The sequence below is a fragment of the Epinephelus moara genome, chromosome 10 (assembly GCF_006386435.1).
Source record: "Epinephelus moara isolate mb chromosome 10, YSFRI_EMoa_1.0, whole genome shotgun sequence".
In the NCBI taxonomy this organism is placed as follows: Eukaryota; Metazoa; Chordata; class Actinopteri; order Perciformes; family Serranidae; genus Epinephelus; species Epinephelus moara.
In genome coordinates, this window is record NC_065515.1 from 19,997,697 (window position 1) to 20,010,469 (window position 12,773).

At 40.0% G+C, this 12,773-nt stretch overlaps 2 protein-coding genes across 2 annotated transcripts in view; both read right to left on the minus strand.

Annotated features, from left to right (window-relative positions):
* Positions 1-7,874, minus strand: part of ttll7 (tubulin tyrosine ligase-like family, member 7) — a 64,114-nt gene extending 56,240 nt beyond the window's left edge. The window contains exons 1-2 of the mRNA XM_050055278.1: positions 7,846-7,874; positions 5,031-5,175 (exon numbers count right to left, since the gene is read on the minus strand). Coding sequence (XP_049911235.1) covers positions 5,031-5,175; positions 7,846-7,874 — 174 coding nt within the window. The remainder of the gene's footprint in view (positions 1-5,030; positions 5,176-7,845) is intronic.
* LOC126397187 (5-hydroxytryptamine receptor 3A-like) overlaps positions 1,432-12,773 on the minus strand; it is a 14,913-nt gene continuing 3,571 nt past the window's right edge. Inside the window, exons 4-12 of the mRNA XM_050055774.1 lie at positions 10,983-11,089; positions 10,475-10,644; positions 9,970-10,130; positions 9,012-9,222; positions 8,680-8,889; positions 7,573-8,366; positions 5,031-5,194; positions 1,708-1,752; positions 1,432-1,541 (exon numbers count right to left, since the gene is read on the minus strand). Of these exons, the coding sequence (XP_049911731.1) occupies positions 8,071-8,366; positions 8,680-8,889; positions 9,012-9,222; positions 9,970-10,130; positions 10,475-10,644; positions 10,983-11,089 (1,155 nt within the window). The 3' untranslated portion in view covers positions 1,432-1,541; positions 1,708-1,752; positions 5,031-5,194; positions 7,573-8,070. The remainder of the gene's footprint in view (positions 1,542-1,707; positions 1,753-5,030; positions 5,195-7,572; positions 8,367-8,679; positions 8,890-9,011; positions 9,223-9,969; positions 10,131-10,474; positions 10,645-10,982; positions 11,090-12,773) is intronic.

Consider the following 12,773-nt stretch of genomic DNA (forward strand, 5'->3'; position numbering starts at 1 on the left):
ATCTGACACTGAAAACAGAGCTGTAAATATCCCAAACCAGTCTGAGCAGGAACTTACTTGGACGAACTAATCCCCCTACTTTCTGGTCCTGAAGAAAGTGTATGGTCGCTCCTGGACCTCTGTACCCTGAATAGTCATGTCGTGGTCCGCACATTTTTGACTATGCTTCAACCCCACATCTGATGGACATCACTGTCACTCCCTGAGACCCTGACACATTGGTTTCTTCAAGACAGAGGTTGGCATAATGTCCAGAGAAGGACAAAGCCCCTTGAGGCAATTTCTGATATTGGGCTATATAAATAAATTTGACTTGACTTTTCCACAGTCTGCGGCAAATCAGTGGCATCATTATGACCAACAGCAGACCTCTTTGCATCCAGGGACAAACTGTGGAACCCAGTGAGGATAAGCGAAGCATCTCCCCATGGAGATCATGCATTTGCTCATCCGTTGAGGCCATAGGGACTGATGTGTATGCTGCCACATCAGACAGGGATGATGCAGCTGGTTTGCAAGATCAAGACACAGAAGCTACCATTTTTGTATCTCCAGATTGTCGGTGTGACTTCTCCTATCTGGACATACTTCAGATTGGACTCAAGGGTCTCAGATGTGCCAGGAACTCTGGTTCAGGCAGCAGGCATGATATCCGTACATACAGATGTGTGTCAACACCTTTTAGTTGCAGCTGAGTGGATTATCATTCTACAATGGTGGCCACTATGCAGAGTGTATTAGCTGCTGCATTCTTAGTAGGTTGTTGTGGAGTTGTTGTGATGCATGAACTAGTAACACTGGCACTTTAAAAGATGTCTCAGGGCACTAGGCCTTGTTCAGACTGCCGACTGTAATCCATTTTCTTTGGCATATCCAGATTGTATCCAGATTGCATTATCAGAATCTGGACAGTGTGTCTCAGTCCAGACCCATTAGCTGATTGTATCAGATTTTTAAAGTGTCTTTTGCGTCTTTTGAATTCAGAGTGGAGGAAGTGCTATGAAGGACAACATGGAGAACAACCATCCGTGGACAGATGTCAAAATAAATTGCCTGCTGCTAATTGTTTGCAGGGTGAAGTGATCGACCTTCATTTCTTAAGATTCCACATGGGAAAGCTGTGTCACCAGCTTAGCTCCGTAGGTACTGGCACCTATATCATTACTACAGCAGCCCATGCAGATGGGCTGTTGAAGTCTGGACACACAAATCCGATCTGAACTCTTGCAATTAACAGTGTGGACAGTCTGTCTTAAAGATCAGATTTGAGAAATAAATCTGATTTGCCTGCACACTAAACGTAGCATAAGTGCTTTGTAACAAGCCATTGGGTGTGTGCGTAGAAGACCCTCAGGGATCCACTAAAAGAAAAACACACAAAAAAGAAAGTAAGAAAGAAAACCCCAATTTTTTTAAAGCTGGAGAACTTACAACTCATACACGATGATGTCTGGAGACCAGAGCTGCTTCACAGGGAGAGAAATCCTGGTGACACCGTCACACTCATCAGGGTCCCAAACCAGGAACTCATGGTGCCAGTACTGCAGTGGATTCATCAGAAATAATGTGGAATTTCTAACATGGAGTTAAAATGCCTGCTCACTTTTCATTTTATAATCTCTGTATGTGATCCTGCAGTGGCTACAGGCACATGATAAATCAGATTGCATTACATTTATTGACAGTGCGTTGTTGCATGCTACTTACCAGTCTCAGCCACAGGAACGTAGTGAGTATTTGGGTTTTCTCATTCTGAAATATAATAAACAACAAGTAAACATCACATGAAGCTGATTTATATCTACCTATCAAGCCAGGTTAAATCTAAAAATGTTTTATAATGATACACATGGTAACCAGTAATAAGAGTTGTAGTGATGAATGTTTGCACATATATATATTGACATCTGCATTTAAGTTGCCTTACATGCCCTCTGTCAGCTGTGGTGGATTACTGTAGTGACTATCCCCAAACTTTAGCCGCTAATGGTTGCTATATTGTTTGGACGTGTGCTCAGAAAACTACTCTCAATCTCTACCGATGCTATATATCATAATATGTTTATTTTCTCACCAATGTCCAAATAACTTCCACTAAATTTTAACCTGAACTTCCAAATCTTAATTCGAGCACAGTCAAAAACTGCTTGTTTCCTAACATCAGCAACACCTGTGCTCACTGGCATGAACTTAAATACCATGGCCTGCCTCAGCCAGTGACATTAGCCACCTAGTGGCGTGGCGGGATAATACACTTAACACAAGTCAAACATATGGCTACAACAATGACATTTTTTGGGGTTTTCGCCTGTATATGATAGGGTAGCTTGAGCGTGACATGTAGCAAAGGGCAGCTGCGACAAGGACACAGCCTATGTACCAGGGGCCTGTTTCACAAAACCAGGATAAGGGATTAAGCCGGGATATCTTGGTTATCCTGGATCNCGTGGCGGGATAATACACTTAACACAAGTCAAACATATGGCTACAACAATGACATTTTTTGGGGTTTTCGCCTGTATATGATAGGGTAGCTTGAGCGTGACATGTAGCAAAGGGCAGCTGCGACAAGGACACAGCCTATGTACCAGGGGCCTGTTTCACAAAACCAGGATAAGGGATTAAGCCGGGATATCTTGGTTATCCTGGATCAACTTATCCTTGATCCAGTTTCACAAAAGCAGGATAGGGGGAAGTGGGATATGTTTTGACATAAGTTACCATGGAGATTTATTCTGTGGAGCTAGCCTGCTCCAGACCAGGCTAAGTTCCAGGATCTATTTAATCTCATCCCTTATCTCAGTCAGCAGTCACCACAAACGGAAACCAATAGTTATTCCACTGCCCACTGCACATTGTTATCACATTCAACCAGACCCACTGTCATTATTTAAACATTTGTGATCATTAATTGCAATCATTTTAGATAAATGATGATTTTAGATGATTTTGCAATCATTAGATAATTTACAGTTTTCCATAGACTATATATAAAATACACATCCCATATAAATATAAATACACATCAAAGAGTAACATGATGTTCCTTTATTGAATAAGGATAAATCAAAGCAAGTAAACCATCAGCTCCTTTCAAAACTGAAGTCACACAGTGACTCTACAAGATAGAAAGCACGGAATCAAAGCATATTATACAACACAAGAATAAATACACATTCAAAGGTCTGTATATGATACACCCCGCATGTCTGCACACTGAAATAAATGCAGGACAAATCCATACACAACAAATGAACAGACAAATGAATGGATGCAGTAGCCTCCCTGCAAGCTTGTATACACACAGTATACAGCACAAACAACATAAGAGGCCAAATCAATTTAAATTGAATAAAAAAACACAAATTCCTCTGCCAATGCAGGCCATATTTAACTGAAATTCACAGCATGCGTCTCTGCCACTGCAGGACATATTTAACTTAAATTTAATGCATGCATGTTAACTAAAATAATTTAACACATATTGGTCCCTGACCAGCCGACCACTGTCGTCATCAGGGAAGATGGCAGGATTGTCCCAGTCCATGTGTGATGGCACTCTGGGGGCCCTCTCCTTCCTCAGGCAGGCCACATTGTGGAGGACAGCACAGGCCATAGTGATGTCACATACCCTTAAAGGGCTGACCCTTAAGTGGTTAAGACAGTGAAAGCGTGCCTTCAGGAGGCCAAAGGTCATTTCGATCCTGGCCCTTGTCCTGGCATGGGCATGATTATGGGCCTGCTGTGCTTCCTGAGGGTCTATGTATGGTGTGAGGAGAAAAGGCTGGCAGGCATACCCCCTGTCCCCCAGCAACACACCAGAGAATTCACCTGTCAATACAAAATCTCATCATCACAACCTCATAAATAGAGTGACATTCTTGACACAGCCATGATGTAAAAAGCGGTTATTAACAGAGGTTGTGTGGCTCACCTTGTGATAGGCACTGATAGATTCCAGAGGTCCGAAAGACTCAGGAGTCATGGACTGGGCCGGGCCACTTTGCCACAACATTGCTGATCAGATAGTCAGCATCGCAGACCATCTGAAATGATAAGATGAAGACTATTAAACCAATCAATGCACATCACAAGCAATGCACAGTGTTCATTAATCGACAATATCAAAACGTAATGTTCACCTGAACATTAATGCTGTGAAAGGATTTCCTATTCACAAAATCGGGGGATTATATATATATATATATATATATATATATATATATATATTCTATATATATTCTTATGATCAATCAGCATACACATGGAGCATGAGGAGCAAACATAGGATAAGATAAGGTAAGATAAGATAAGAGGAACTTTATTTATCCCAAAGGGAAATTCAATTACGTCAGTGAGCTCATGTATTTATCAAAGAGTTATACAGTCTGATGGAGTTGCATTTACACAATTTCACTCACATCTGCAGTCAATTTCAGTTACAATTTCAACTGATTCATAATCAGAGTACAACTACGTTTTCGGAGATGTTAATTAACTATTTGGATTGTAATTGTGATGGCTTCAGCGGAGCAGTGAGTGTGTATTTGTGCACTACTTACGCATTCAGGCCGCCTGCAACTTTGCCACGCTTTCTCTCGTTGTTTTATTACTGTGGCGGTGTTGCCTTTCTTTATGATTTGATCCTTTACCTCTTCGTAAGCCTCCATGAGGATTTCTGCCTCCGACGGGGTAAAGTACGCTGCTCTCGTTGCCATGGTGAATCGGTGAATCTGTGATCGATGGCGGGGTCTATTTGAGGAAGCCGCGTGCGCGCACTGATCCAGGATTGGTTTCACCTGGCTTGATGAATCCGTGTCTGCTCATCCTGGCTTGGTCTTTGTGCAACCAATTAAGCCTGGACGTTCTTGTTTTGGATTCGTTGAACCCAGCTCAGTCATTTATCCTGGATGTCTGAATCCTACTTTTGTGAAACGGACCCCAGGTGAGCAACTGCTCTCTAACAATGTGTTTGTTTTGTATCTAGATGCTCTCAGTGATTTTCTTAAATCATTAAGTGACATACTCACCACCCCCAGGACAGCGTACAGGGTGAAGGAGATGTTGCTTATGGTGGGACTGCTGAGGTTCACTGCTGGCCTGAAGGGTTTTAGGTCAAACACAGCCTGCATGGACTCATAGGTTGGACCACTGTGGCCGTCTTTACAGGACAGTCTACCATAACACAGACACACTGACGAGAGAGAAGGTTTAAAAAAGCACGTCATTGTTGCTTTAATTACAATGCAACTGCAAGTTAAAATGTTAGGAAAGAATATTAAACTGCAAAGTTACTAAGTAGAATATTATTGCAGACGTAAATATCACAAAACAAAACATAAAATAATGATAATAATACATTTTATTTAAAAGGTACCTTTCAAAACACCCAAGGTCACCCTACAGAGCATAAAATAACATGCAGAACAAGAGACGTGACTTGGGCACACATATAATGTTGCTATGATACGATCGGTAAGACTGTTACAAAGTTTGATAGGTGGCTTTTGAGGTGGGATTGGAAGGATGTTATGCTGTCAGACTATCGACTGTGTGGGGGTAGGGAGTTTCAGAGCCTGGAGGCAGTGCAGCTAAAAGCCCTGGTACCCATGGTGTTGAGGCATGAGGTGGGAATGGTCAGGAGACCAGCAGAGGAAGATCGCAGTGAGCAGGAGGAGGTGTACTTCTGGAGAAGGTCAGAGAGGTAAGTAGGGGCTAGACTGTGGAGGGTTTTGAAGCTGAGCAGAGGGTTTTTGTAGTTAATTCGGGAGAGCCAGTTGGATCAGAACAGGGGTGATGTGGTCGGATGAGTTTTAAAATCTCAAATATGTGGACATGGAGGAGATTTTTTTTCAATCATTATTGTATCAATATCATAACATTACTTAGTAATTATATTATAAAGCACAGGACAAATTAGGTCACAATGGCATCCTTTCATTACTTGAACATGTTTCTCAAATATAATGTAGCATAAGACTCAATTTTGTAGAAAGATTCCTTTATTTTGAATTCAACACTACACATGACTTATCGTACACGTGAAAAATAGTGGATGGATCATTTTGAGAAGTGACAACAATGAGCAAAAATGAGTTACATATATCAAATGAAAGCTCTCAGTGAGCTCTTTCTACTGCCAAAAGGATACATGTGAATTCTAAAACAGTCAAGAGTTATTACCAAAAACTAAAAGACTTAACACTGACCACACTGAGCTGGCCAAAAAGGCTGTAAGTGAGAATATTTTTTTCAATAAATGTCAAAACATTGTCATTAGTATATTATCATCCACATGCTTATGAATTTTTATGTTATAGATTAAAATGAATAAAAATCTGAACCAAGCATGGTCATTTTTTGTTCCCGCTGTCCTGTGGGGTTAGTCATATGTCACATACGCCTCTCTGGTTCTTACCCATTTATACACTCTCATATGCAAGCAATTCAAATTTACCTTGGCAAACAATATTATTGCACCGTGAGGATAATTTTATCCTGAAACAGACAGAATACTGCATTAATTATTAGGCTACTAAAATAACAACCTCACTGCTTTCAGTTGCAGTGTGTAAAATGCGTGAGCCTGGAAAACAAACCCCAATTAAGATAAGTAAATAAAAGTATCATTACCTGACATTAAGAGTAAACCTGAGATGATGCTGATGCTCTGCTGAGACGCTCTCATGTTGGATGTTTCTAATGGAGCAAATATTCTCCACAACCACAGATGTAAAGCAAAGATAGCTCCTACTGGCAGTATAAATGCATGCACACCTGTTTTTGCCACTTAGTAGGACACTGAAATGACTAACATTAATTCTCAGGAGACTTAGCCTTACTTTAACCACAACCATTACATGCCTAACCCCAGCCCATAACATCCCTTAACCCTAAACAAACACTTAAATATAGGTATGTAGGTAAGGTATATATAAAAACTTGGTTGTTAATATTGTAGGAACCAGCAACTGTAAATGATTATACATACATTAAATTGTCCCATTAACTATTTAAATTGCGGATATATTTTCTTTAAATATAGACCTCAAGTCAAAAAAAGACACTTTCTAACTTTTATAATGCAAACAAATGCACAGATATGATATTTCTATCATTTTGAGTACATTCAGTCCTCATGCATATAAAAATAGATATAAATGAATAGATGCAACAAAAAAACAGCAGCATGTGAAGATGAGTCATAAACATACGCAGGACAAGGACTTGTTGTTCCACACCTCCGGTAAGCGCTCAACCATGTTATTTTTTTAACACCTCCACCTATGGGAGTTTTGATCTGTTCTATTCTCCAGTTCCTCCTGTTTCTGATTTTACTTTGTTTCTCCTGCATCAAACAAGTCAGACTGAATTTTCTACTAGAGCCACTGAGAAAACCAAGAAAGACTACAATGTGTTTCCATTTAATGTAGTTGTATAACTAGGTTTGGGAACAAAGACCACGACTCGAACACATCCCATTCCCAATAGTCTATAGCATATCTGATGCATTCGATCTCTCTTCAACACATTTCTCACACCCCACCCACCCAATCCCTTCTCGCCTCTTACATGTTTTTCTCTGCTCCTTTCTGCATACAGGAACCAGTGGGGGCTCTATCCGAAGCCGAGCTCACAAAGAGACAACTTCCCAACTCAGTCTCACTCTCGGGATCCCTCCTGCATTCCTGCCTTCGACCCAACACATTCATCATAGCGCTCGCCTGCTACCCAGAAACCCAGCCTTCATCCCTCAACCCTCAGTCTTCCATCCCTTCATCCCTCAACCCTCATCCCTTTATTCCTCACTCTATATCCCTTGATCCTTACCCTGTCATCCCTAACCTTTCATCCATCTGGCCCTTGACCCTCATCCCTACATCCCTCAACCCTTCACCCCTCATCCATTCGACCCTCGACCCTAATCCCTTCATCCCTCTATCCTCATCTGTTCATTCTCTAATCCCTCGATCCTCACCCCTTCATGCTTTCCTCCGAACCCATAATCCATCATACGCAATAAATCATTTGAAATCTTTACCTGATTGGCATGGTCTTTGTAAGTGAATATCATGTTATGTGCAAGTTACTAAATATCCAGATAGCTACAATGGTGATAAAGCAGACCGTGATGAAGACAATGTACAAGCCGAACAGCAGACGGTCAATGACTAATCCGATCATTTGCCATTCAGCCGAGGTATTGCTCCCGTGGAAGTGTTGGTCTATCTGGAGGCGGATGGCCACGAGATCTCTGCTCAGTTTCCTCAATTCATCCAGGACTGGATCCCGAGGAGGTTTCTCATGAGGTGTATCACCAGAGACACTCTGAGAATCTCTTAAAGAGATGATGCTGGGACTTATTTCTGGATAATAAAAAAAATCAAGAGTGATAGTGTGAGACAGGTACAATTACTAATTCTGATAATCAAAATATAAATGATAGATCTCTATCTTAAAATGTAACAAGAAAACATGTCAGCAATCTAAACACATGTAATAGCAAATATAAAACTTTGGCTGAACAACATGGATGCTGGCAGCAGCACGGGTGCAAAGCCAAACATGGTTAATCTGCACACATTGCAATGACACACAGCTGGTTGAATATCGCAGCATACAGCAGCAGTAACAGTGACAGAAGTAATACAAAAAATAATAATGACAGTGTAATTGTACCTCTAGCAGGTTGGTGAATGGAGACTGTGATGCGGTTGCTCATCTTTTCTTGAGGGAGACAAACAACAACAGCTAGATATCGTAGCACAAGGACACTGATCCAGTGAGGCACCTTTCTGTACTTGCTGGCGCTGAACTGAATGTTAGTAATAAACACTGTCTCCAACAGGCTGGCCACCATCAGAGCAAGACTGATTGAGAATAAAACGTCTGCGGCAAAAAACAAACAAAACAAAACAAAACAAAAGAATTAAAAAGTTAAGAGATGTTTTTCATACATATTTACATTTACTACAAATTTTGAATCTACTCATATGACAGGTGTCACTCACTTATTAGAGGTGTTGTACTTCCAGTGACAGGCAGCAGGTCGTTCATGATGAGCAGAAAAACGGTGTAGCCCAGGATGAGGGTCATCTTGAAGGCGGACCGATCCACACTGTGGGGAGGCAGCAGGAAACTGAAGAGGTCCAATGTGATGAGGAAGCAGCTGGGGATCAGGAGGTTCACCACGTAGAGGATTGGCCTACGTCTCAAAATGATCTTGGGATAAAAACAAGTACAAAGCTTCAAAATTTTAGTCAGCATTCACAATAGTGGTCTAATTACCATTAAGAAATTACACATTTGCCAGGAGTAGTAAACTCCTCCACCACCCTCAGACCTTTGGTGTTCCCCAAGGATCAATCATCGGTCCTCCTTTGTTCTCTGTTTACATGTGTACACTATGTCAAATTATCCACACAAATAATGTCCACTTCAGTCAACTGTTCAAACTTTTTAAAAATACCGATCTTTTTTCCTAGCTTTTGTTAAATTCCTTCTCTGTTAGCCTGTCCATGATGCTTCTAATCAAATATGACACTTGTCATAACTGATACTGTTGTATTTTATCGTTTTTTAGCATTGACATATTTTTATCCAGATTAAGAGCCTTGATGCATTATTTTATCAAAAAAAATAAAAAAAAAAATAAAAAAATGTTTTTTTTAGACTGGTATGGGTAGAATAAAAAAGACCCTGGTTCACTACCTACTGCTCTGACCTGCCACACTGAGACGACAGGGGTTGAAAACAACACATGGACTGTACAAATTTTGGCTGGTATTGCGTCATTTTAATACAAACAACAATTTCATCAAAATAATTTCAAAGATTAATCACTTAAATAAAATCAACATAAATTCTACACACAGTTTCTCCAAGGTGTCACATCTGATTTCAGAAATGTTAAGCAGATAATCACTTGTATTCATCATGTGAATATTGAATAAAATATATATAACTTACAAAGAATTTGAGCTCAGAGTAGCTTCCCTCTGTAATTTCAAGGGTTGTTTGAGCTTGTTTGATATCCACAAGCTCCCACTCTCCTCTGGTCTGCAGCACAGTTCTGGACTCCTCCAGGATCTCTGCAGCTGAATGTCTTTGAGTCATCTCTATGTCTTCAGCTGGAATAAAATTGTAGGAAAGTTTGTTTATATTAGATGTCCAGTCTGTGTGAAATGTTACTTGTGATGCACATGAAGAGTGAAGTTGTCAACATGAAAGTTGAGGTCATGGAATTTTGGGCCCCAAAGATATTTAAATTAATGTATTTAATTTGACTTAATTTCATATCACTTATGTGTTTGTAGTTTTAATGTTTGAAAATGCATAATTTCTGCAAAAATAATATCAGTTAACCTCTTAAATTGTACTCAGTGTACTCACCATAATTATAATGAAACTTAATGTGAGGTGAAGTTGCAGTTTTGAGATCAGGTGTTATTTTTCTAATTTTGCGCAGGCTTACCAAAGTGCAGGTATGGTTCAAAGGTCAGCGAGCAGTTTTGGACATCGAAGGGGAAAGTGTAGATTACTAATTTGCAGGTGGCGATCACTCTGATCGGCTTTTCATCAAATACACGACCTGTGTTGTATAAGTAGACATAAGGCGTTTTGGGAGATTTGTCCTCGTCCATGCTGGAAATGAACAGATTAAAAAACTCTTAATTGCACCTTTATACTTTTAAAAGACAGGTTTCATGTTCCACTAAACTGACTCTTTTCCAAGGGGTTCTGTAACAAATAATCAATGATTAATTAAACCATCAATAATTTATTATTTTAATAATTATTTCAAATTCATGGGCATGTGATCAAAACAAGCATAAGATAAAGTGTGGCCAAAACAGCACAACAGCTATAACTGAGTACAGAAGTGTTGCCAGACAGGAGATAAGGTCTATTGATGGTGTATTTCCTTTTGTTTTCTAATCGATGAAAAAGTTGATAGGCTACTAAACATAATTTTAACTTACAACTCGTTGATGACGATGTCTGGGACCCAAAGCTTTTCTCGAGGGACAGAGACTCTTTTAGTTCCGCATTCCTTCTCATCCCAGCTCAGTCCGTCTATATCCCACTCCTAAATTAAAGAGAACAACAACTATTTAACTGTGTCACTTTGTATACTTTAATCTAAAGGTTAAAGGCCCAGTGTGTAGTGTCAAGTATGATTTCTTAAGTGTATAACCAGGTTTTTATTTTGGTTTTTATTGTTAAAACACTGCTGTTAAAATGTTTGGACTATACTCAGTCTATTTAAAAAAGTCTTGTTCACATTTTCCAGTTGCACCATGACCCTGCGCACTCAGAAATATCAACATAATCTCAAATAGTATGGGAATTAAATGATGTTCCCTCGGTGCAACCAATCATATAAACCATGGGGATAATTATTCATCGATTCTCCATGTCACCATGTTGCACTGCCATGTTTCTTCAGTAGCCCAGAACAGACAAACCAAACACTGGCTCCAGATAGGGCCTAATGTTTTTAGCACTTTGGCATTTTACATTGTATAAATTAGCTTAGCGGCTAGCAGACTTTTGTTCTATACTTATACAAAGCCAGGGACAGCAGCAACATTTAACAAAGGTAATGTTATAAAATTCGGCTCCATTACAACCCACAATGTTCACCGACAAAACAACTGTCTTGTACTAAACACGTTTTTCAAACAAATACAATATGCTAACGTTATTAGCACGAGCCTATGGCATTTTACATTGTATGAATTAGCCTTGTGAATAGCAGAGATTATGAAGCTACTGTAGGATAAATCACACACAAGGCTTAAAATGTTATGTTTTTTAGAGGCTTTATTGTCTTTACAATTTATTGTTCCTCATCTGTAAAATTAAAGTAAATAAAAGCTAAAAAAGTTAGGCTACATCGTAGGGTACGATGTAGGCTCTTCGTTGACGCAGTTTCAGCTGGTTGCAATCTCCAATCCTCACCGTTAGATGCTACTAAATACCCCTAAATCCACCTTTAAGTTTTGTGGTATTCTGAATTTTTCTTATTTTCAACAAATCTCAACAAACCCCCACATACAATCAGACGGGCTTCAAGACATCATTTAGACAGGCTGTCTACAGCAGCAGAGCAAAATGCTTTTACAACACATAGATAACTCACATACCACATAACTCGCGGAGGAGCGAAGTGGCGAACAATTTGATTCAATAACACTCGTATTCACTGATGAGCATATAATTGACCTATTTAAGTGCAATACAATGAAAACAACCAGCCAGTGCGCCTCGGACTATCTAACATATCACATCTGATCACTTGCAACAAATATGAAGGACACTCACAAGTAAGATGACTACAGAACCTCTCTTTTTTTTTTCTCCCGATTCCAAGGTATGGTAGCTGCCATACCTCGCCATACCTAAATGACGCCTACGGTCAGTTGCCAGATTTTTAGTGTTCCTTTGTTGCTCTTTGAAGTAGTTTTGAGCCACTGATACCACATTACCCTGGGGTCCGTTTCACAAAGCAGGTTCAACAAACTCTGGGTCTAATCCTGAACTCTGAGTTGATCTACTCTGAGATAGGAAACTCTGAGTTTCCGGTTCCAGAACAGCTGATTTGAATCAGTTTAATCAACTCGGAGTAGTTTCACCTGGAGTTAAGCGTGTGCGCCACAACTATAAAAAGCCAGCATCAATGGAGCCCCGATTCGACAAGTCACCATGGCAACGGGGAAGAGGAGGGCTGCGTTTTTCACCCCACTAGAATTAGAAATCTTAATGCGCTC